This window comes from Musa acuminata, chromosome BXJ2-2 (assembly GCF_036884655.1).
Source record: "Musa acuminata AAA Group cultivar baxijiao chromosome BXJ2-2, Cavendish_Baxijiao_AAA, whole genome shotgun sequence".
In the NCBI taxonomy this organism is placed as follows: domain Eukaryota; kingdom Viridiplantae; phylum Streptophyta; class Magnoliopsida; order Zingiberales; family Musaceae; genus Musa; species Musa acuminata.
Genome location: NC_088339.1, coordinates 23,899,065 through 23,921,526, shown reverse-complemented (window position 1 = coordinate 23,921,526; position 22,462 = coordinate 23,899,065). Strand labels below are relative to the sequence as shown.

The following is a 22,462-nucleotide window of genomic DNA, read 5'->3' as shown; positions in this document are numbered from 1 at the left end:
AACTCACTTACGTGAGCCCTATAACTCCAGATACTCCTCCTTCGTTCTCTTCCTGCTCTCAGTGGCTCCACCTCCCACTCCCCCACAAATCTTGTCTTCTTCTTCCTCCTTAGCTCATGCATGGCTTCCTTCAGTAAATAAAACCTTTCTTTAACTCATAGCCACCTGCTGTGGTCTCCTGTACTGATATCCTTTGTCCATGTGCACCAGCCAGGCCTGATAGAAGTCAACTCACTCCTATCATCATCATCGTCGTCGTCGTCATATATAATGGATAAAGAGGTAGACGAGCCCACCATACATACGCACACTGATCTCCTTTTTATCTTTGCTTGTTTGTTTCTCTTCGGGCCTCACTTTGATTGCTGCAGGCGAACAATCCAGCCGGCTTTGCGACGACCGCAGCGCCGCAGGAGAGCTCGGAGAACAGCATCGAGATGGTGAACTATATGCTGAGCAATCCCGCTCCCCAGACTCAGATCTCCCTCGACAAGCTCAGCTTCGCGGACGTCATGCAGTTCGCGGAGTTGGGGCCGAAGCTCGCACTTCACCAATCCAGAGCGTCCGAGGAGGAGAACTACTTCCTCAAGTTCCAGCTGCTGGGAGACAAGCTGCACGACGACGCTTTGATGGCCTCCGCCTCCCCCGGGCATCTGCCGCTTCTTCCGCCTCCGCTGGTCGTCGGCGCCGGGGAAGACAGGTTTGGCGGAACGAGCTTGGAGAATAAGGCCGGGATGGTGGCGGAGGAGGACGGAGAAAAGAAGGCCCGGTCCTCGGAGAACGCTTCGTCGGTGCAACACCTCCACCTTGTCGGCGAAACTGAGAAGGCAGCAGCAGGTGTCGTGGAGGCCAAGAACCGGCGGAAGAGGCCGAGGGCGTTGAAGACCAGCGAGGAGGTGGAGAGCCAAAGGATGACGCACATCGCGGTGGAACGCAACCGGAGGAGGCAGATGAACGAGCATCTCCGCGTGCTCAGGTCTCTCATGCCCGGCTCATACGTTCAAAGGGTACGAACGCCACCTACTCGTCTTCCTCACTCCCTTAGCAGATAGCGGTAGCACATACTACAGTTTCTGTCCGTTTGGTGCCGTCCAGGGAGATCAAGCATCCATCATCGGAGGAGCCATCGAGTTCGTGAGGGAGTTGGAGCAACTCCTGCAATGTTTGGAGTCCCAGAAGAGACGAAGGCTCTTCGGCGGTGGTGAAGCTCCAAGACCAGCGATGGACGCCCCTCCGCTGCCCAACCAGCAGCCATTCTATCCACCCCTCCCCTTCCCCAACGCCGACCAAGTCAAGCTCCTCGACATCGACCCCAGCGGCGGCGGCCTCCGCGAGGAGACGGCGGAGAACAAGTCCTGCCTCGCCGACATCGAGGTCAGGCTTCTGGGCTTCGACGCCATGATCAAGATCCTCTCTCGTCGCCGGCCAGGGCAGCTCATCAAGACCATCGCCGCTCTCGAGGACCTACAGTTCGCCATTCTCCACACCAATATCACCACCATCGAGCAAACCGTCCTCTACTCCTTCAACGTCAAGGTAAACAAGCTCGGTTCATCTCTCTTCCTCCTCTACCACGCGCGCTCACATCTCCCATGACAGATTGCAAGCGAGACCAGATGCACTGCGGAGGACATCGCAAACTCGGTCCAACAGATCCTAAGCTTCATCGACGCCAACACAGTATGATAAATAGATTCAAGGCAGAAGAACGAGAAAAGAAATTGTAGTAATTGTTTGTATCGTACAGATGTTGTTGGCATATGTTCGTAAACCAAGTTACATTATACAATAAAGAAGCATGCATCCATGCATGTATGCATGTGTTTATGTTGGTAATGGGCAGTCGTTGTCCGGCCACCAGAACAGCCATTGTTTCCGGAACATCTTGTCAGGGTGTGGGTTTTGAGGGAGACAGACGATGGGTGGACTTTGGAGGTCAAACATGGGTTGACTTGCAGGGATGGCTTTGTTGGTATTAGGGTGGCCAGATCAAGTCAGAGCATTGCCTGAGACAAGACTTGGTCCCATATATGATTCGCTGCTAAGCGTACCGATCTCGGAGATCGAGTTTGTCTTCCACATGCATGAGAATTGCGTTTGATGATTGACTTGATTGATGTAAATGTGGCTCCCACGTATGAGTATATCAGCAAGAGAATATGGTCACAGTATGCTATAGGAAGCTTCGTTGATTCATGTCCAGTCTGATTGGGCTCACGAGTGGTTTGCTGTAATGGTGCCCGCTCGTTAAGGACTGACAACGTGTAGTGTCTGTGTGTGTATGATAATATAAATTAATTATTTTTATTTTGTATTGATATGAACAAACATTATATTTCCACTTTTAAAAAATTAAAAATCACCAGTAAAGAATTTCATAAATCATAAAGCTATCTATATATTAATTTTTTTTATTTTTATCCCAATCACATTATACTCTAAATATTTTTTTTAAATAAATATATTATTTATTCATGTGTTTTTATTATACTCATTTATGCCATCATATGGCAACCTCGTGTTGCCTCCAAAACCCTATTTAAAGCCCTTTTCGCTGCCTTTTGCACATCGTTCATTGTACTCCTTTGTAGTTTTCGGGCTTTTCAGTAATCAATAGTTTTTTTGTTTTTTTGTTTTTATACCACCGTGTGCGGATCGTGGAATGTCTACCCGAAAACTGAGGAGTGCCAGTGAACGACGTGTAAGAGGCTGAGAAAAGTTCTTTAGATAGGGTTCTGGAGCCAACAAGAGGCTGCCACATGGCAACACGAGTGATGCCCACGTAGCAACAATAGTTCCTCACTTGGCCCCCATCGAGAAGCATGCAACGCAACATCGCTTCTCGCCACGTGGCACAACACCTTGCGCAACACGCAACGAGGGTGCGATGACGGCAACGTGCGAGCAAAAAGTCGTAAGGGCAGAATGGTATTTTCAGTATTTTTCAATTAATATCTTTAACAATCCCTCACAAACACACAAAACGTACCTTATATATATATATATATAGAGAGAGAGAGAGAGAGAGAGAGAGAGAGAGAGAAACTCGATCTCGAAGATTAGCACGCTTACCAGCGAATCATGTGTGGGACCAAGTCCTGTGTCGGGCCATGCTCTGACCTGATCTGGCCACCCTAATACCAACAAAGCCGTCCCTGGCAAGTCAACCCATGTTTGACCTCCAAAGTCCACCTATGGTCTCTGTCTACCTCCGAGCCGTCACCCTGACAAGATGTTGCGGAAACAATGGCTGTTCTGGTGGCCGGACAACGACTGCTCCATGACCAACGCAAACGCATGCATGCGTGCATGGACGCTTCTTTGTTGTATAATGTAACTTGGTTTTCGTACATATGCCAACAACATCTGTAGAATACTAACAATTGCTACAATTTCTTCCTATGTATCTGATCTCTTTTCTCGCTCTTCATCTTGCCATGAATCTGTTTATCATACTGTGTTGGCGTCGATGAAGCTTAGGATCTGTTGGACCGAGTTTGCGATGTCCTCCGCAATGCATCCGGTCTCGCTTGCAGTCTGTCATGGGAGATGTGAGCTCGAGTGGAAGAGGAGGAAGAGAGAAGAACCGATCGTGTTTACCTTGGCGTTGAAGGAGTAGAAGACGGTTTGCTCGGTGGTGCTGATGTTGGTGTGGAGAATGGCGAACTGTAGATCCTCGAGAGCGGCGATTGTCGTGATGAGCTGCCCTGGCCGGCGACGAGAGAGGATCTTGATCATGGCGTCGCAGCCCAGAAGCCTGACCTCGACGTCGGCGAGGCAGGACTTGTTCTCCGCCGTCTCCTCGCGGAGGCCGCCGCCTGGGTCGATGTCGAGGAGCTTGACTTGGTCGGCGTCGGGGACGGGGAGGGGTGGATAGAATGGCTGCTGGTTGGGCAGCGGAGGGGCGTCCATCGCCGATCTTTTGGGACTCCAAGCATTGCAGGAGTTGCTCCAACTCCTTCACGAACACGATGGCTCCTCCGGCAATGAGAGACGTGAGCACGCGGAGATGCTCGTTCATCTGCCTGCTCCGGTTGCGTTCCACCGCCATGGCTCTCCGCCTCCCCGATATTAAGGTTTTGAGGGTCAGAGATCTTCCAATCTCTCCATCAAATGTAAATTGATATGATTCATTAGTATTAGTTGTTGGAATTCTGAAAAAGTGGTAAATGGTTCATCATTTTAAAGATAGTAAAAACATCTAAGAATTCTGAACCTACAGATATATGCCATCTCTTTAGGTGATTTATCAGAAGATTTAGATATATCATGAGGATACCTAAAGTTATAAAGCAGGTTTCTAGTTATTCATCTCACCTAGTAATGTTTGTCCTATTAAACCCTTCAAGAGTTAAAAAGAGTTGCAAAATAAGACCCAAAAACCTTGTTGTTGTCATTCTTCATTAGCAAAGCTAAAAAATAAGTTGTCTATAATTTTTATTTCAAATTTTAAAATATTTATTATGTAATTCGTTCAGCCCAACAAGATGGCACAATTTAACATTATATATATATATATATATATACACTCAATTTAAGAACAAATAAATCATATTCAAATTATAAAAAATATATAATGATGATTTTATTTTTATATACTAGCATATTTTAAAAAAACTTATAGTTTGAGAAATTCTCAAAGAGTGTCCCTTCTTTCGTAAACAGATTATTTTGCTCATGCCTTCGAGACATATACCAATGCTCCCATCTTCATCCTCATGTGCTTTCTCCTCACCTTCTATTGACACATTTGTCCCTTCTGATTGTATTCACCTCCTCTTATGCACGAAGACCTCTCCACCCTTGCGCTTTTTGCTCTTGTCCCTCTATCACGTATGCACTTTGCTCTTATTTTCACCGGTAACCCCATTCGGTAAGGATGACAAGTATAACAAACAAAATGACTCGGGAGGGACTACACGTGAAGGTCACAAGGAGAGGACAAGAGCAATGGGTCGAGGGTGAAAGGTCATGTACTGACTCGACTAGGGATAAAATCATATTTTATAAATGAATATGCGAGCTTTGAAAATTTTTGAAAATGAAAATGCACTATGAGGATTTCTCAAAACTAGGAGATTTTTTTAGAATTATATTTTTATTTAGGAGATTATTATTTATAAACTTCGCTTTACTATTTATAATCTCATTTTAAAAATTTATAATATCTCAAAACTATCCTTTTGTTAATGAACATAAATGCTCTCATCTTCCTTGACCACCCTTCTTTCTTCTTCTCCTTCGATGGATGACAACGTTAAGAGGACTACGAGTGAAATCAAAGCACGAGCTAGGGGGTGGCGATCAATGAGAATCACAGGTTGAGGTTAGTAATCGACGGTAAGCATAAGGTTGGAGGGTGATGATCGATGACAGTAACATGCGATTACATGTGAAGAAAGAAAAAAAATAAAAAATTAGGTAAGACGGGAGGGTTGTAAATAGAAAATTAACATTTTATTATTTTTTATGAAATTATAAACAGTTAGAGATCGTCTATATATATATATATATATATATATATATATATATATATATATATATATATATATATATATATATAAAGCTCTTTGATTTATTATTGGCTATGGAAATCGGTCCTACTCCCGCTGAAATGTCTATGTCATCCATTCCTTAGAATCAACTTGTGAACTTGCTTCCACCCAATCCCTTCCTCGATGTGATGATCCAAGAACTCGAGCAAAATGGCGATCACCCGCTCCACAATCACCATGACTCCCTCCCGACTCTTTCTCCTCTTCCTCTTCGCCACCACTGCATCGCCCGCGCCCATCGCCCTCCCCCTTTCGACGAGCTCGAGATGGGTCGTCGACGGTGAGGGACGGCGGGTGAAGCTGGCGTGCGTGAACTGGGCGGCCCACCTCGAGCCGGCGGTGGCCGAGGGGCTGAGCAAGCAGCCCCTGGACGCCATCTCCAAGAGCGTGGCCGCCATGGGGTTCAACTGTGTTAGGCTCACCTGGCCTCTCTACCTGCTCACCGACTCCTCGTTCGGGTCGGTCACCGTCCGGCAGTCGCTGGAGCGGCTCGGCCTCGCGGAGTCGGCCGCCGGCGTCCGCGTCAACAACCCCGGCCTGCTTGACCTCACCCTTGTCCAGGCCTTCCAGGTCAGCCAAACATATCTTTGGTTAGATTCATGCGCTTCCCTCAATAATTGAGCCACCTGTTGCGTGTTTGATGCTGGTTTTCCCCAAGATTAGTTTTGATAGGTTAGCATTAATGCTAGATTTATATTTCTTTCAAGAAAGTATCCTTCTTTATTCCCATAAGCTCTCGAAACAATGGAGCTCAGAATTCTATTCAAGGTTAGATGGGAAATGTCTGCTCCAAGTAGAAGGTATGCTTCTGGCCCTGCCATAATTACTCCTGTCTCTCTCTTAATTTAGAAAACTTTGGACTTGAAGCGGAAATAGGCATACAAAATGTTTCTAATCACTGTTTGATCTTTGATAGGATTAATGCAAGTTACTAAACACAGTTCAGAGAAATCCTGACAGTTTGATCTTTTTCTCTCTTGATTTGGAGGAAAAAAATATTTAAGAAACCTGTAACTTAGTTTCATGAATAACATTTTTTCCTCTTTGGTTAGCCCCATTTCATCTCGGTAGCTGGGAAGATCTGAATTTAAGCACCATTTCCATTTCCTGAATGGCTATTAATCCTATTATTCTTCCGGTAATGTAATTAGAAATTGCTACATATCAACTGGTATCTTTGCGTGTAATTAGTGGTTGATAATGGGAACCTCTGAACAATGCAGTCACATCTTGTAAAATATTGGGAGTGTTGTGATGGTATCAGCTTGAAACTGTAGTCAATCTTTTGCTACCAAAAAAAGGATTCTGAACTTTCAGATCCTTACACCAAGATGAGGATTTTTTGGCTGTTTCAAAAACTGAACAATCCATTTAGGGTATTATTGGAACTTCCAAATTTTCAGTGAGAGCTTTACTCAATTAGATTTGGCAGGTTTGGCAACTTAAACACTTTTATGTGCACAAATTAGGGCCTATATAGTTACGGCTCATGTAAACTACCTTATGTTTCCTACGTCTCCTTACAGTTCAACACCTAAATCTTGTGCTTACATTATAGCTGTTTATGTTACAGAACTCTGTGCTTTAATCATGCTCTAAAAACATGCACACCATGCTGTACATTTTACAAAAGTTGTTCCCTCAAAATCATTTTTAGAGTGTTTTCCTCCACATTAAATTTAATTTAATTTTTTTTAAATGCAACAGGCTGTTGTCTCGAATCTAGCCAGCAACAGCCTCATGGTGATACTGGACAATCAGATAAGTAAGCCAGGCTGGTGTTGCAGCAAGTATGATGATAATGGCTTCTTTGGGGACAAGTATTTTGACCCTGATGAATGGTTGAGAGGTCTGGAAATGATGGCAACAATGTTCAACAGCTCAACAAGTGTGGTTGGCATGAGCTTGAGGAATGAGCTCAGAGGGCCAAAGCAAAACATTAGCCTCTGGTACAGGTAAAGAATTCTAATAAGTCTATTCTTTGGAAAAATCATAATGTTTAAGAAATAACCTTTTTCTTCTTCCTTATTAAAACTTAGGTACATGCAAAGAGGTGCAGAGATCGTACATTCAGCAAACCCGGACATTCTTGTCATACTATCAGGTCTAGATTATGACAAAGACCTCAGCTTCCTGTCTGAAAAACAAGTGAATTTAAGTTTCACCAAGAAGCTTGTTTTTGAGTACCATTGGTATGGGTTCTCAGATGGTGGTGACTGGGGGAGTCAAAATCCTAATGAAGTTTGTGCAATGGTGATTGGTAACATCACTAGAAAAGGAGGGTTCTTATTAGAGCAAGGGTGGCCCTTGTTCCTATCTGAGTTTGGGATTGATCAAAGAGGAGTAAATGAGGCTGACAACCATTTCCTCAGCTGCTTTCTGAGTTTTGCGGCTGAAAAGGATATAGATTGGGCTCTTTGGGCATTGCAAGGAAGTTATTATATCAGAGAAGGGCAATTAGGACTAGATGAGACATATGGAGCTCTGAGTTGGGACTGGTGCAAGGCTAGGAATTCCAGCTTTATTCAGAGACTTTCTGCGATACAATCTCCCTTTCAAGGTAAACACTTACCTGGTCCATGAATCACTTTAAACAGTAAAGACTGAATTAATAGTGGGTTATGATTGTGAACATCTTTGCAAAATGCTGCTACTTTAGAGCAGTGCTGATTGTATTAACAGCAACAACTTCTTTCCTTTATGATGCAGGTCCTGGTCTTTCTAAAAGTTCACCATATAACATGATTTTCCATCCGTTAACTGGACTTTGCATTGTGACAAATTCTCAACTCAAGCAGCTTCAGTTGGGCCAATGTGCAGAATCAACTGCCTGGCGCTACACCAGACAGAAAAAACTAATGCTAAAAGGCACCAAATATTGCTTGCAACCTGAAGGTGTGAGCAAACCAGCAAAGCTGGGATTCGGTTGCAAGGTCTCCAGTGCAAAATGGCATCTGATATCCAGCTCCAAGATGCATATTTCATCCAATCTCACCAACAATGGCAACAATGTGTGCTTGGACATTGATGACAATGGTACTATCATGACAAATCAATGCAAGTGCCTAAGCCTAGATGGAACTTGCAATCCTGGTAGCCAGTGGTTCAAGATCATCAGAAGCAGTAGGGAAGTAAATGACCAAATCTTTAAGCGCTGTCGATCTCAATTTGCGCAGGTGGAACAATTATATCCTGATGATTGGAGAAAACGTAGGAATTCCCTTGCATGACTAATATGTATGGAGCAATAAATATATGCTTATACTATCGCTTCGTTGGTCACCATCATTATCTTTTTTTGGTATCCTGGTAATATTGTTCCCTAGCATGACAAATATGTTTGGAGCAATAAATTTATGCTTTTACTATTGTTCTATGTTCACCATCAGCATCTTTTTTCTTAGTTTTAGTTTGTACATGACACCAACTTTCTTAATTGATTACATAACAATACCAGTACCAAACACTGCAATACTGAAGTAAATTAGTCAAACAATTTTATCCTCTGTATCAAATTAATTCATATTTAACTGAACGAAACAAATAGTATAATCATCACAAAACCTCACTGGATACATGCCTATTCCTGTTAGGATTTAATGTGCTACTGTATTTTATTTCTATACAGAAACTAACAGCAGTTTAAGGTAATGATGCAGGTTCAGACTTTCTAAGAGTACCATCACACACAGGTAGAGACTTTTTAAGAATACAGAGTCCTCTTTCCTCATTTGAGTTCAGTGCCCTGCAAGGAGCTTGGAGAACAGCACCTGAAAACTCTGAAGATGGCTTGCCAGGTCATATAATTATAGTACACTTCCTAAATTTAGGATTAAAACTGTTATAAATGACTGACTGGCTACTTTTATGGTGGGTTATAGATTACACTTTTTCTTTCACAAGCTTTGTGCATAGTGGCAACCAAGAACTTAAGATGGTTGTTGTGATTGTGATTGATCATTTGGCAGGTTACTTCATATCCTACTATAGTATCAGTTTCACAATCAAAGGTAAGTTTTGATATGGCCCAGTTTCTTGATATCATTTAGATGAGAAGACAGAAATTGATGTGAACTCACAGTTTTGATATGACTAGTTTTTATGAATACCGACTCTCAGAAAAACTTGGTGAATTTTGTTTTGCTAGTGTAAATGAGATCGATTGCTTCGAGTATTTTAAGCATATAGTTGAGTAATTTTAGGTCACAAGAGATTGTTCATGTAAAAAATTAATAATACTTGAAGATAGAATTAATTATAAACTATTCTTCGTAATTAGTTATCTTTAACATCTTAATTTTTATATTTTTAAAAATTATATTAGGATCCTTATACTTATCAAAATAAAATATTTAGATTCTTATATAGAATTAAAAAGATAATATTATAGAATTAAAAAAATTAAAAATTATTGTATTAATAAGGTTATCTATTTTATTTTTATGGATATAGAGATCTTAATGTAATTTTTAAAAATATAAGATTCGAGATACTAAATATAGTTAATTACAGGAGATAATATGTAACTAATCTAGTATAAATATGTGTAGCTCTACTAATTGATCATATTGGTATTGAATTATATACTGATATATTAATATCCTTCTTAGTGATTGGTGGAATTTAGATTTGATTCCTTATTTTCAGCAAAAAGAAAATATCAGGAATTTTCACCTCATATCAGATGGTGATAGTGTTTCTTTCTAAAATTTACGTGGATAAAGATACATGATCTGCATGCATGCAAACAACTGAGACTTCACGACAACATAACTGGCAATTTACTGCACGGCTTTGGCTGTTAGTGTTGGATCTGCGCCAGCATCGTCCTCACCTCCTTGCTGTCTGGCCGCACCTTGGGGTCGTCCATGGTGCAGAAGATGGCGATCCGTAGCACCAGCAGCATCTGCTCCTCGTACCCGTTCCCCAGCAGTTTGGGATCCACGGCGGCCGCCACCGGGTTCCCCGTGTTCATCACGTTCCTCAGCCACCGCACCAGGCTGATCTCATCGGTGTCCTGGAAGAAGTTGTCGGACGGCATTCTCCCCACCACCAGCACCGCCAGGATCACCCCGAAGCTGTATATGTCGCACTTGGCCGTGAACCGCAGCGTCTGCCCGTACTCCGGCGAGATGTAGCCCAGCGTCCCTGCCACCTTGGAGGCGGTGATGTGGGTGTTGGCGTCCGGCATCTCCTTGGCCAGCCCGAAGTCCGCGATCCGCGCCTCCATGTCGTCGTCCAGCAGTATGTTGGCCGGCTTGAGATCGCGGTGGATGATCTGGGGCTTGTGGTGGACGTGGAGGTATTCGAGGCCGGCAGCGACGCCGAGCGCCACCCGGTACCTCGTCAGCCAGTCGAGCTCCCGCTCGCCGTCGCGCACCTGGCGGAGCACCCCCTCGAGGCTGCCGTTCTTCATGTACTCGTAGATGAGGTAGTGGCAGTCGGGGCGGATCATGTGGGCCAGCAACGGCAGCAGGTTGCGGTGGCGGATGTGGCCCACGGTCTGGATTTCCGATCGGATCTGGCGCATCCACTTGTCCAGCTGCCGGCTCTCCTCGTCGGAGGTCGGCTCGCCGCCGTTGGGATTGTGCTTTATGATCTTCTTGATGGCGATGACCGTGCCCGGCTGGTCCGGCTTCTTGGGGTCAGCGGGTAGCTGGGCCTTGTAGACCTCGCCGCACCCGCCCCGGCCGATGATCTCCAGGGCGGCGAGCCCGTCGTCTTTTTCCAGGAAGGCCAGATCCTCGGCGCTCCTGATGTGCTTGGAGCTGAAGATGGAAGGGCCGCCAGGGTTCTTGTACCTCCCGCGGATGTAGTTCAACAACAGCCGGAAGAGCAGGGAGAGGATGGCCCCGGAGAGGATGCCCGTGATCGAGCCCGTGATGAACCCCACGATCCAGTTCCTCACGAGGCGCTTGCGACTGTGGTGGCGGTGGTGTCCCGACGAGGAAGAGTTTGTCGACGATGAGGATGGAGCGGGAGCTGGTGTGCTGATGGTTGAATTCTTGGCACGGGTGGAGTTCTGATTCCCTGGGGTGGTGGTCTCGGCTAAAACATATCGCTTCGGGATAAGACTCCGGCGGAGAGCGAGACGAGAAGCCGGACGAGAAGGGAGATCGCCATGGAAGAGGCCGACGTTGCCGGAGAGGTCGAGGAAGCGAAGCTTCTTGGAGGCAGAGAGGGACAGGGGAACGCGGCCAGAGAAGAGGTTGTTGGACAGGGAGAGGCGCTCGAGGTTAGGGAGGAGAGCGAGGAAGGAGAGGTCGCCGGAGAGGCGGTTGTCGGAAAGGTCGAGGACGCGGAGGTCGGCGAGTGCGGAGATCTCGCGGGGGACGCAACCGGAGATGCGGTTGCGGTGGAGGTCGAGGACGCGGAGGGCGCGGCACAGGGCGAGCTCGCGGGGGAGGGAGCCAGCGAGGCCGTTGTTGGGAAGATCAAGCTGGCGGAGGGAGGGAAGGTTACCGACTGCGGCTGAGAGGGAGCCAGTGAGGCGGTGGGAGGGGAGCGAGACGCGGACGGCGGCGGCGCCGGCCTCGCACGTGACGCCAGGGTGGCGACAAGGGTGGTCGAGCCCCCGGGTGGTTAGGCCGAGGTCAGAGAGCACTCGGAGGAGGGGGCCTGAGCCGTCAGAGGAACTGACGGCGGAGATGGAGGCGAGGAGGAGGAGGAGGAGGAGGAAGAATGGTCGAATTGGGACGGACGCTCCCGCCATGGCGCTGGCTCGATGAGCCGTGTACGAGAGCGAAGTGGTGGAATAAATGGGACAGGTGATGTGGAAACTAGGGGTGGTGGGGCCGGTGCTGAACGGTGGCGGCCGCTGGTCCTCAGAAATCGGACGGATGAGATCAGAAGCAAGACTTCTACGCGAGTACAGGAAGTCAACATTTGACCCAGAACACGAAGTCTTTTGTGGTCAAAGGAAGCCACGTCGAAGTTACTTGCCTTCTTCGCCCCGCCCACCTCTTAAAGCAATAGACGTGGGCCCTCCTCCTCCTGTGGCTTCGCCGTTGCCTGAACCAGCAGGGGTGCGTAGATATCGTGGGTCACGTTTTGTTTCAGCACTGTTTGACTGGTCTACGGCGACCTTCTGAGTTCCATCGGACGGCCGCGGAACGGTGGTTGAAGTCACCGTCAACGGTGTGCCAGTTCGAGTCACCATGATCTTGTGCGTTCCCACTTAAGTTCCTGACTCTACTTTCTTCTTGACCGTGAAATCTGACAATTCATACTCACATACTAATCGCAAATTGTTTTAAGCTTAAATTAAATCATGTGTCCATTAATATAACGATCCAATCAAACGAGATAACCAACCTATTAACTTATTATCTTGTGGAACTTAAACTATTAGAGACAGTGGTCATCACTATGTCTGCTTGTGACGATTGATAATTAAGGAAAAAAAAAGAGATATATTCGAAATGATCACCGCATGAGACTAAGTCCAAAGCAATAGATTAAGCTTGTTAATTTGATCCGATGAGAATTGTTGATTTCCAAGTCTACCTTCACGAAAAATCACACGTTTAGTGAGGAAAATGAAGTATATATATATATATATATATATTATTGGTCTGGATTGAGGAGGCGGTCGAGTCTAATCAGATCCAACCCAGAATTTGGGCTCCGATGGGGCCTTGATTGGGCCGGTTCGGATCGGCTCGGCTTTGTAAGTCAAACCCGTGTCGAGAAACCTTCGCCTCACCTCGGTCTCTTCTTTCCCACCTTTCTACGCATCGACTCGGAGCGAAGAACGCCAAGGAAGAAATCGAGGAAGCGACGCCCCAAAGCTACGAGATTTTCTTTCGAAGCTTAGCCTTGGAGAGATGTAAGCAAACCGCAAGCCGTTCGGTAGCTTTTTGTTTGTTAGAGTTCTGTTTTTTGTGAGTATTTTCCGATCTCCAGGAGACGGGATGAGGTCGGGAGGGCGGCGATCAAGCGCGCCATCAGAGCCCTCCGGAAGCGGCATTTGCTCGAGGAAGGCGCCCACGCTCCGGCTATTAAGGCCCTCTCCAGACCCCTTGTAGCCCAGGTACCTTTGGTTGTTTGTTAGTTGATAACCCTTGTTAATTTTGGTTCTTCATATAGATTTGAGCGATGAGATCATAACTAGTACTAATTATAGAGGCATGTGAACTCCGTGGAATTGACGTATACATGCACAAAGGGTGTTTGATTTTTGTCCTAAAAATGGCAAATTTTGAAACCAAAAAGTGATTAGACTCTTGATTTTGACATAGTGCAAAATCGCATTAGACTCTTGCTTATGTATTGCTTAGTTTCTAGGCTATAGGTAGCTGATGCTTATTTAATGTGATGCTTCCCACGTTGACCTACTTAAAGTTCAAAAGATTTAGATGTGGCTACAATAGTTTCGCATGGCACATCTCTTGCTATTGCAACTCCATCGCCTGCTTGTTCATTGAAGGCGTTTGTCTTTAACTACCTCACATGCTTCCTCATCTCTTTTTCATCTTCAGGAAAAACTCTTGTCATCTTGTCTTACTGCATTAACCTCTCCATCCATCATAAATCATATCTCTAATGCAATCCTTATGGAGATTGACCTCCACCAACCTCAACCTTTCAGAGAATGAGCTTAGAATAGGCATCTCGATCTCAGTTATGTCTGTCAAGGGGCTTATATCAATATTCACATCTTTCATAACTAGCTGGTTGGAATTGGAGAGAGTCAGGAAGAGGAGTGGGAAGGATCGAGGATGAGGTTAGGAAGTGCACTGCTGGCAGGGCTTTTTGGTTAGAGATTGGGGCATAATATTTATACAAGTCAGTAGTGTCCCAACTGGATGTTATGGTGGTTTGCGTTAACATCTCAACATACATTGGGAAATAAGATTATAAATAATAAGATTATTAGTTATACATTGGGCATAATATTTATACAAGTCAGTAGTGTCCCAACTGGATGTTATAGTCAGTTTGCATTAACATCTCAACATACATTGGGAAATAAGATTATAACTAATAAGATTATTAGTTATACATTGGGCATAATATTTATACAAGTCAATAGTGTCCCAACTGGATGTTATGGTCAGTTTGCGTTAACATCTCAACATACATTGGGAAATAATATTATAACTAATAAGATTATTAGTTATACATTGGGCATAATATTTATACAAGTCAATAGTGTCCCAACTGGATGTTATGGTCAGTTTGCGTTAACATCTCAACATACATTGGGAAATAATATTATAACTAATAAGATTATTAGTTATACATTGGGCACAATATTTATACAAGTCAGTAGTGTCCCAACTGGATGTTTTGGTCAGTTTGCGTTAACATCTCAACATACATTGGGAAATAAGATTATAACTAATAAGATTATTCAATAGTCCTGAGATAATCTTTACCAGCGTTAGCCATGAATTATTGATCTGGTTTTGTACCCATTCTATTATTCTTGATGAGGTCCTACCTAGCATATTGAATTTAATCTTAAATGACACTTGTTCTATTGCTATGTTACACTACGTTGGCTATTCAGTGGTTGATGACTTGAAGAAAAAAAATATTTTCTTTGATGGCAATCTTATTTTTCTTTCTTCATTGAGTATCTTGTATTGTGAAGCATTAACCTCTAGCAGGGATTAGAGTGGAAGGAAAAAGTTGAAAACCTTGAAGTGGAGTTGCAACACTGTTACAAAGCTCATGCACAGTTGTCTGAACAGCTTGTGGTGGAAGTTGCAGAGTGCAGAACATCTAAAGCTCTTGTTCAAGAGAAAGAAGAATTGATCAGGAATTTGCAATATGACATCTCTCAAGCAAGGTTTCCTTTTATACATCTGGTATCTTACATGTTTAATTAAATGCCTCTTCATTGAGCAAAGTAAAATTAATGTTCACTTCATAAAACCAAAAACTTCAGGGAAGAAAACCTACAACTTAAGCAGGATCTCTATGAAAAGACACAAGCCTTGGATTTGTTAACGAGTGAAAGCCAGTCACTTAAACTGCAACATGAGGAGATTAGATTGAAGTTGAAAAAAGCCGAAACTGAGAACAAGGATTTAATTGATCGTTGGATGCTGGAGAAGATGAATACTGCAGAAAAGCTGAATGAGGTACTTTACATTCCTCTAGTGATAATTGCTTGCACTAAAGGAACTTTTTGGTCCTTTTGATTTGTCATTTGCATTACCAGCCTTATGAATGATTGTCTACTTCATATCGATAGGATTTGTTTTTCTCAGATATACCTTTCTCAAAATATTTAATTAAATACTATGCCTATGCGAGGCACAATATCTTGGTTTTGTGTTAATGTAGATTGTATATCAAATTTGTTATTAGTGTTTTTTTTTGTATATATATGTTAATTGGGTTAATATCTTTTGTGTTAATATTTTAATATGTTTTTTTTGTGTTAATATCTTAGTTGATCAACTTATTTGTCTAGCTTTCCTTAAGTATTACAATAATAACAATTAACAAGCCATAATTTTCAACTATTTTGGTAGGTTATATGGATTCATAATCCTTCTACCATTAATCCTAATCAATTCACCTTGTATATGCATGACATCTGTAGGTATCCTTTGAACATTTGTACGCCATCTTAAACAGTTCTCCTGTAATATTTTATCCTTTATCAGGGCTATGTACCTAATGATTCTTGAATATTCTTTTTTATTCTATCTTTTCGCACATCTGCATAATTGCTTCAATTAATGACTACATTACCAACAAATCTTACACGGCCCTGAAAGTTATGGGACGGTTAACTCTAGGAAATTGAGATTGTGAATGAAATCCTTCTGAGATGCAAGGAGAGGTTCTAGGCTGGGAGGTTGCATGTTGTTATCTTCAACCTTTAATTTCCTTTTTCATTGTTGCAGGCTAATTCACTGTATGACGAGCTGATGCAACAGTTAAAGGCATCCAGCTCTGAACATATTGCAAGGCAACAAGTTGATGGGGTGGTTCGCCAAATGGAACCAGGATATGCAGACCATGTGGAATCAGCAATTCCAACTTCTTGCAGGCATACTATTCATGCCCATGATGGTGGATGTGGATCCATTCTGTTCCAACACAACTCGGATATGTTGATTAGTGGCGGTCAGGACCGAACAGTCAAGGTTTGGGATACAAGATCTGGGACGCTGAGTTCTACTCTTCATGGTTGCCTTGGGTCAGTACTTGATCTTGCAATTACCCATGACAACAGATCTATCATTGCCGCCAGCAGCTCCAACAACCTATATGTATGGCAAACTAGTTCTGGTCAGGTACAGCACACTCTCACTGGCCACACCGACAAAGTATGTGCGGTCGACACGAGCAAAGTTTCCAGCCGCAGTGTAGTGAGTGCTGCTTATGATCACACCATGAAGGTCTGGGATCCAGTGAAAGGCTACTGCACCAGTACCATCATCTTCCAGAGCAACTGCAATGCCCTTTCATACAGCATGGATGGACTGACCTTCTGCTCTGGTCATGTAGATGGGAACCTGCGAATATGGGACAGCAGAATGGGAAAAGCTGTAAGTGAAGTAGCTGCTCATTCGCAGGCAGTGACATCAATCTGTGTCTCGCGAAGTGGTAACTTGGTGCTGACAAGCGGCAGGGATAACTTGCATAACTTATTCGACTTGAGAACACTGGAAGTTTGTGGGACGTTCAAAGCCAATGGAAACCGAGTCGCATCTAATTGGAGCAGGTCTTGTATCAGTGCCGATGAGAACTTTGTCGCAGCTGGATCAGCTGATGGATTCATCTACATATGGTCGAGGGTAAAGGATAACATGCTAAGCGTTTTAGAAGGGCATTCTTCGCCGGTCCTCTCGTGCTCATGGAATGGGATGGGGAACACACTAGCTTCTGCTGATAAGAATGGAAAGTTGTGTATATGGTGTTGATGGATTAATCTTGATAGGGAAATGTAAATGCTGTTCTACAATCTTTGAACTCCAAGTTGTCTAGATCAGTTGTTGATGAGATTGCTCGGTGATTTCTTGGCTTGATCTCGAATTTTTGTCTGATCTACATAGAAATCATCATCATCATAAAATAGTTGTCTGGGATAAGTGGAAATAAAAATATAGTATTTATAGAGATTTAATACTTATATATATATATTCATTGTTGAATAATAATGGGCCATTTTTAGGCAATAGCATTACATCATTGTTATGCCATTATTTCCACTGACCGATATGAACAGTAATCCACAGCCCGCAAGCCCGTGGGGCAGCTCCTATAAAGCCTCGCATACCCACCCCGTTCGACACCCGAGAAGGGCAGAATGGCGGCGACGGCGGAGGGTGCGAACTCGGCTCTGGCATCGGACCTAGACTCGCCGGCACAGCCCGGCCTCCACCTAGCGCAATTTGCAGCGGGGTGCTTCTGGGGGCTGGAACTGGCCTTCCAGCGCCTGGAAGGGGTGGTGAAGACCGAGGTGGGGTACTCGCAGGGCCACCTCCCGGATCCCACCTACAGGGCCGTCTGCGGCGGCGACACCGGCCACGCCGAGGTCGTCCGGGTGCACTTCGACCCCGCCGCCTGCCCCTACCCCGCCCTCCTCGCCCTCTTCTGGTCTCGTCATGACCCCACCACCCTCGATCGCCAGGTGCGTGCTCGTTTTTGGCCCGTCGCCACCATCTGTTTGTGATTTCAACGCTCGTATGCATCCGTGGTTCGTGATCTACATTGATATTTATCTTCTTCTTCTTCTTCTTCTTTTCTCTTTCTTCTTCGTATGTTTGAGATTCATCGATGATGATATGCAATCTACACACTTAAAATGCTAGTTTGGTGACTCACTTACCTTAGTTTGAGTTCAAGACTTCGATCAAGAAATTTCGTATCAGAAACCCTAAATTGGTGTTAGAGCATTTGATTGACTCATCAATAATCGGGCTTCAACATCTTATATGACAAATTTCGAAAATGTCAACTAACAATCTGTAGCAGCAATCAAAAACTGATTTCTTCTTCTCCCCAAGCATCAAGATTTCTGTAATATGATTGATTATCGACTTCTAATTCTATTGATGATATTTTAGTTTGAGTGTGTTATGATACATGTGTTTATAGCTTTAGATATAACTGTTAAGATTGAATTGACTTGGCCAAAAAGTATTTGATTAGTGAATTCATGGAGAACAAGTCAATTCGTTGACCAATCAATCTTAGGCTACTCTTTTGGGGGCATTCTTGGATTCAGATCACCATTTATCGAGTTGACAGAACCAAGTCAATCCAAGATGGTTGTTGACAGATTTGGAGGTCGATCATATATTGGCAACTTGTACCGTAGGAACCTTAATTGATCCTTCCTTTGATTCTATTTTCCAGCTCCAACCTTACATAATTGTCATATACTTGGGAAAAAGGTATGCAGTGCATGTATGTATGATGTTGTGCAGGGAAATGATATTGGCACACAGTATCGATCAGGGATCTACTTCTATAGTGAGGCACAAGCTATATTGGCAAGGGAATCTATGGAACTGAAACAGAATGAGATCCAGGACAAGATTGTGACAGAGATTCTACCAGTAAAGAGATTTTACAGAGCAGAAGAGTACCATCAGCAATATCTAGAGAAAGGTGGTGGAAGAGGACTGAAGCAATCTGCAAGAAAAGGGTGCAATGACCCTATCAGATGCTATGGTTGATGTGAGCAGGGGTTTGCCACATGTTGAACTTGTCATGCTTTTTTTCTTTCACTGTGTCAAGGTAAGGATGGATTGTTGAGTTTGTTTAGAATAAAGCATGCAGTTTCTACTAGTTTGTAGTGTAGCAGTGCTTAAATAAGCCCAACTAGTATCACAAGTGGTTGACCTTATGATGGATATTCATGTACTTCTATCTCATTATGCCATGAAAAGGCTTGGAGTTTCTGAATGATGGTTATTATGTTTGATGAGCTCCAGATAGTCTATAACAAACCACAGAGAGAAAGACCAACAACAACTATTTTCTCCCCATGAAACAAGTTTCTATGATCATTTGTTGCAATTCTTGTATGACAGGGCATTCTTGACTGGATTCTTGTTCTAGTTGGATCTAGAAAGCCTTCCCAACTACAGCCATCCTCACAATTTTGGTTGCACATAAGTAGCCAATTGCTTAGAATATGATTTCAATGCTAGCCAATTGCTTAGAAGGTGTCACTTCTTCTCTATTCTTTAAAGCAAGTTTTGAGAGCTCTTTTACTGAATGAATTTATGTTTTTTGTTCAAGAGAAAACCTTAAAGAATACACATGAAGCATAATTTTGTTTGGAGAAAACTTAAGAATACATGGAATAGATGCACCTCAGACAATAAGAGAATGGTTTTAGAAGATACTTGCTGTGGACAAGAAATCAGAGAAAGAAACTATTTGTTCTTGCAATTGAATTGATTAAACTGAGTGATGCTGTTACAGCTACTGGTTTCATTGAATCTCAGATGCTCTCAGATACCTTGATGATGTAACAGAGTAGGCACAAGAAAACTTACTGATCTCAAAGATAATTCACTCTGAAAGAAAAGTTCAGATATTCCTGTATGGATTTTTTTCTAGTTCACAGGAAAGGCTGATGCAACTTGAACATGTCTTGAGCTTCTTGCCATTTCATTTGCATGGGATGCTACAATATAATAAGAATGTGATTTCAACCAAGTTTTGTGAGTGTTGCAGATAAAGCTACAATTTGGGCAAACACATTTAATGGTCTGGTATCTGATGATGACTATGAGACCTTAAATTTGAACCAAATATCATGCTTATGCTGTCTGCACAAAGACAAAAAGACTAAGGAATCAAATGCAACAAGCGCGGAACATGATTTCCATTGCTACACATGCTGTCATAATTATATATCCTCATGCAGAAGACTTGCATGAAACAGCAAACATATAGTCGATGGTCGAAATGCATTAAAGAACATCTGCTTTTTCTTCAAGACAATTCAATAAGAGCACTTTCATGGGATTCAGATTATTATAACATCAAGCAAACTTTGGAATACATGATAAAGAGGGCAAGTTTGAAATATCAACTCCTAGCTTATTTATTAATAGCGCAAAATGGAAAGAGGATATCGTTTTTCTGAGAAACCTCAGCTTTAGCAATCCGAAATTCACCTACGAATCAAGCATTTCAGGCAGTAACAAAGATTACACAAGTTAATCCGTCTGTCTGGCTTGCGCCAGTAGCTCTTCTCTGAGTCGCTTAATCTCCATTTCCCTCTCTAATCTCTCCAACTGGAAGAAAGAAAAGGGAATTAAAACCACAAAATGCTACCAGAAGTTTCAGAATCACGCAACGCATGCCATTTTCCATGATCCTAACATCCTACTGGCCTAGTCAATGTGAACAGAATTCTTAAGCCAGGTTACTAATAGGCTGCTTAAGTTAGACACCTAATCCATTTCCTAATTATAAAAGTTATAAATAACTTCTGATCTTGGTATGAAAAAGCCAGAATAAGCATTAAAAAATATAGGAGGAACTTGAAACAACGTGGCAATAAACTAAATCTTGCAAAAAAAGTCCAAATTTTAAGTCCTAAAATAGATTAAGAAAAATATTTAAAAAATGTAACAGCACAGAGAAGCCTCTCTCCCAAAACATCTTTGAAACAAATTAAGACAAGTCATCCATCAATCAAGTCACATGATGGAAGAACCTTTTGCAGGCAAAGCTAGATTACTCCTCCAAATGAGGAATGAAGGAGCATCAGGTTTATTTTGATTTTCTATTGATTTGGAGATAGTCTACAAGCAAACACTAAGCATCTAGTTTGCACTTTTTTTAGTTAATTGAACCTCGACAAATATAAAACCTTGTGGCTTACAGCAAACAGAAGTTATCTCACTAAAACAAGAATGCAACTCATCAGGTGGCATGATTTCCAATATGTGGGGAGTGGTCTATCACTGTATCTATGTCCCATGTTACTCGTGTACAGCTAAAGTATCAGCCACTCGGTACATGTGACAGAAGCATTTTAAAACCTGGTAAGTTTATTAAATCCCTTCGGCCCTGAATTTAATAATAAATAGTTTGAATTCAATTTTGATAAGTTGCATGTACAAAATTAAACTTCATCCTCAAAATCTCAATATTCCACTTTTGTTATTTATGACTACACATTAACAGAACCAAGTTGAATGAAGAGAAAAAGAAAATATACACTCATCACAAATAAAAAAAGGATGATGGAATCTCCTATCGAAGTATTCATGATAGTATCAGATGAATTACGAAAGAGAAATAAATTTTGAAATTAACATTTCTGTTCAAATTAACAAAGTATAGTGAAGAGCACTTGATAAATTTAGAATTTAAAAAAGCTCAATGAACAAAGAGAAGCAAATATTATTCAGATGGCCTTTGGTTTAAAGCTTGCTTATGTACCCCTTTAATAGCTAGATAGGCACTCATGATCTCATACAGATATCAAAATGCATGCATCATTAATCGTCAACAACAATCTGGTAGAAGGCAATATTTTAAACTGAGAGTGCCTTTGAAGAAATTAACAAAAAAATGAAGCATGGGTATATGCCATATTTTTCTTATTGCAATAATGGTGTAATCATGCATATATAGTGGCATAAAATTCAAGACAATAGACCACGTGATTCAGTAAGCGAAAATGCACCCGACAGAGGTAACTTCAACATGGACTTTTATCGATGCCTCAAAGGTTAGTAGAATCAGAGACTGGATTTTCGAGTAAAATATTTGACCATTCAAGCAACACTAACTGATAAAATCGTAACAATTCACATCAACAAATCTATCCTTTAAATAACCACAGGAACAATACGATTAACATGATACCAAGATCCACAATGACCAGAGTACAAAGAGTGAAACATCATGTAAAACAGTAAGTTAGTCAAAACTCAAAAAGATTCTACATTGGCCCAATTGTCATA

At 42.7% G+C, this 22,462-nt stretch overlaps 5 protein-coding genes across 6 annotated transcripts; 4 read left to right on the top strand and 1 right to left on the bottom strand.

Annotated features, from left to right (window-relative positions):
• The first annotated feature begins 12 nt into the window (after positions 1-12).
• On the top strand, positions 13-1,836 carry LOC135604964 (transcription factor FAMA-like). The gene is made up of 4 exons (XM_065094615.1): positions 13-282; positions 372-1,007; positions 1,096-1,536; positions 1,600-1,836. The coding sequence occupies exons 1-4, from the start codon at positions 271-273 to the stop codon at positions 1,684-1,686; spliced, it is 1,176 nt and encodes a 391-aa protein (XP_064950687.1). The 5' UTR covers positions 13-270; the 3' UTR covers positions 1,687-1,836.
• A 3,785-nt stretch (positions 1,837-5,621) lies between these two features.
• LOC135605467 (glycosyl hydrolase 5 family protein-like) lies at positions 5,622-9,596 on the top strand. 2 transcript variants are annotated; one of them, XM_065095596.1, is made up of 5 exons: positions 5,622-6,125; positions 7,263-7,510; positions 7,595-8,115; positions 8,265-8,731; positions 9,215-9,596. In XM_065095596.1, the coding sequence occupies exons 1-5, from the start codon at positions 5,706-5,708 to the stop codon at positions 9,227-9,229; spliced, it is 1,671 nt and encodes a 556-aa protein (XP_064951668.1). In that variant the 5' UTR covers positions 5,622-5,705; the 3' UTR covers positions 9,230-9,596. The 2 variants fall into 2 exon arrangements, with proteins under 2 accessions (XP_064951668.1, XP_064951667.1); XM_065095595.1 differs by lacking the exon at positions 9,215-9,596 and having other exon boundaries at positions 8,265-8,923.
• Positions 9,597-10,213: 617 nt separating this feature from the next.
• LOC103973170 (leucine-rich repeat receptor-like serine/threonine/tyrosine-protein kinase SOBIR1) lies at positions 10,214-12,303 on the bottom strand. Its single transcript, XM_009387669.3, has one exon. The coding sequence runs from the start codon at positions 12,265-12,267 to the stop codon at positions 10,357-10,359; it is 1,911 nt and encodes a 636-aa protein (XP_009385944.2). The 5' UTR covers positions 12,268-12,303; the 3' UTR covers positions 10,214-10,356.
• A 971-nt stretch (positions 12,304-13,274) lies between these two features.
• On the top strand, positions 13,275-17,551 carry LOC135586908 (autophagy-related protein 16-like). Its single transcript, XM_065095593.1, has 5 exons — positions 13,275-13,383; positions 13,461-13,587; positions 15,170-15,351; positions 15,451-15,646; positions 16,421-17,551. Coding segments are annotated over exons 1-5 (1,530 nt in total). The 5' UTR covers positions 13,275-13,381; the 3' UTR covers positions 17,444-17,551.
• Positions 17,552-17,806: 255 nt separating this feature from the next.
• Positions 17,807-19,433, top strand: LOC135605466 (peptide methionine sulfoxide reductase-like). Its single transcript, XM_065095594.1, has 2 exons — positions 17,807-18,153; positions 18,953-19,433. The coding sequence occupies exons 1-2, from the start codon at positions 17,830-17,832 to the stop codon at positions 19,202-19,204; spliced, it is 576 nt and encodes a 191-aa protein (XP_064951666.1). The 5' UTR covers positions 17,807-17,829; the 3' UTR covers positions 19,205-19,433.
• The last annotated feature ends 3,029 nt before the right edge of the window (positions 19,434-22,462 follow it).

Coding starts and splice junctions, on each gene's coding strand:
- LOC103973170 (XM_009387669.3), bottom strand. CDS start 12,267: ATGGCGGGAGCGTCCGTCCCAATTCGACCATTCTTCCTCCTCCTCCTC.
- LOC135586908 (XM_065095593.1), top strand. Junction 13,588..15,169: donor CCAGACCCCTTGTAGCCCAG/GTACCTTTGGTT, acceptor AACCTCTAGCAG/GGATTAGAGTGGAAGGAAAA. Junction 15,352..15,450: donor TATGACATCTCTCAAGCAAG/GTTTCCTTTTAT, acceptor CAAAAACTTCAG/GGAAGAAAACCTACAACTTA.
- LOC135604964 (XM_065094615.1), top strand. Junction 1,008..1,095: donor CCGGCTCATACGTTCAAAGG/GTACGAACGCCA, acceptor GGTGCCGTCCAG/GGAGATCAAGCATCCATCAT. Junction 1,537..1,599: donor TCTACTCCTTCAACGTCAAG/GTAAACAAGCTC, acceptor CTCCCATGACAG/ATTGCAAGCGAGACCAGATG.
- LOC135605466 (XM_065095594.1), top strand. CDS start 17,830: ATGGCGGCGACGGCGGAGGGTGCGAACTCGGCTCTGGCATCGGACCTA. Junction 18,154..18,952: donor CCACCACCCTCGATCGCCAG/GTGCGTGCTCGT, acceptor GATGTTGTGCAG/GGAAATGATATTGGCACACA.
- LOC135605467 (XM_065095595.1), top strand. CDS start 5,706: ATGGCGATCACCCGCTCCACAATCACCATGACTCCCTCCCGACTCTTT. Junction 6,126..7,262: donor CCCTTGTCCAGGCCTTCCAG/GTCAGCCAAACA, acceptor TAAATGCAACAG/GCTGTTGTCTCGAATCTAGC. Junction 8,116..8,264: donor GATACAATCTCCCTTTCAAG/GTAAACACTTAC, acceptor TTTATGATGCAG/GTCCTGGTCTTTCTAAAAGT.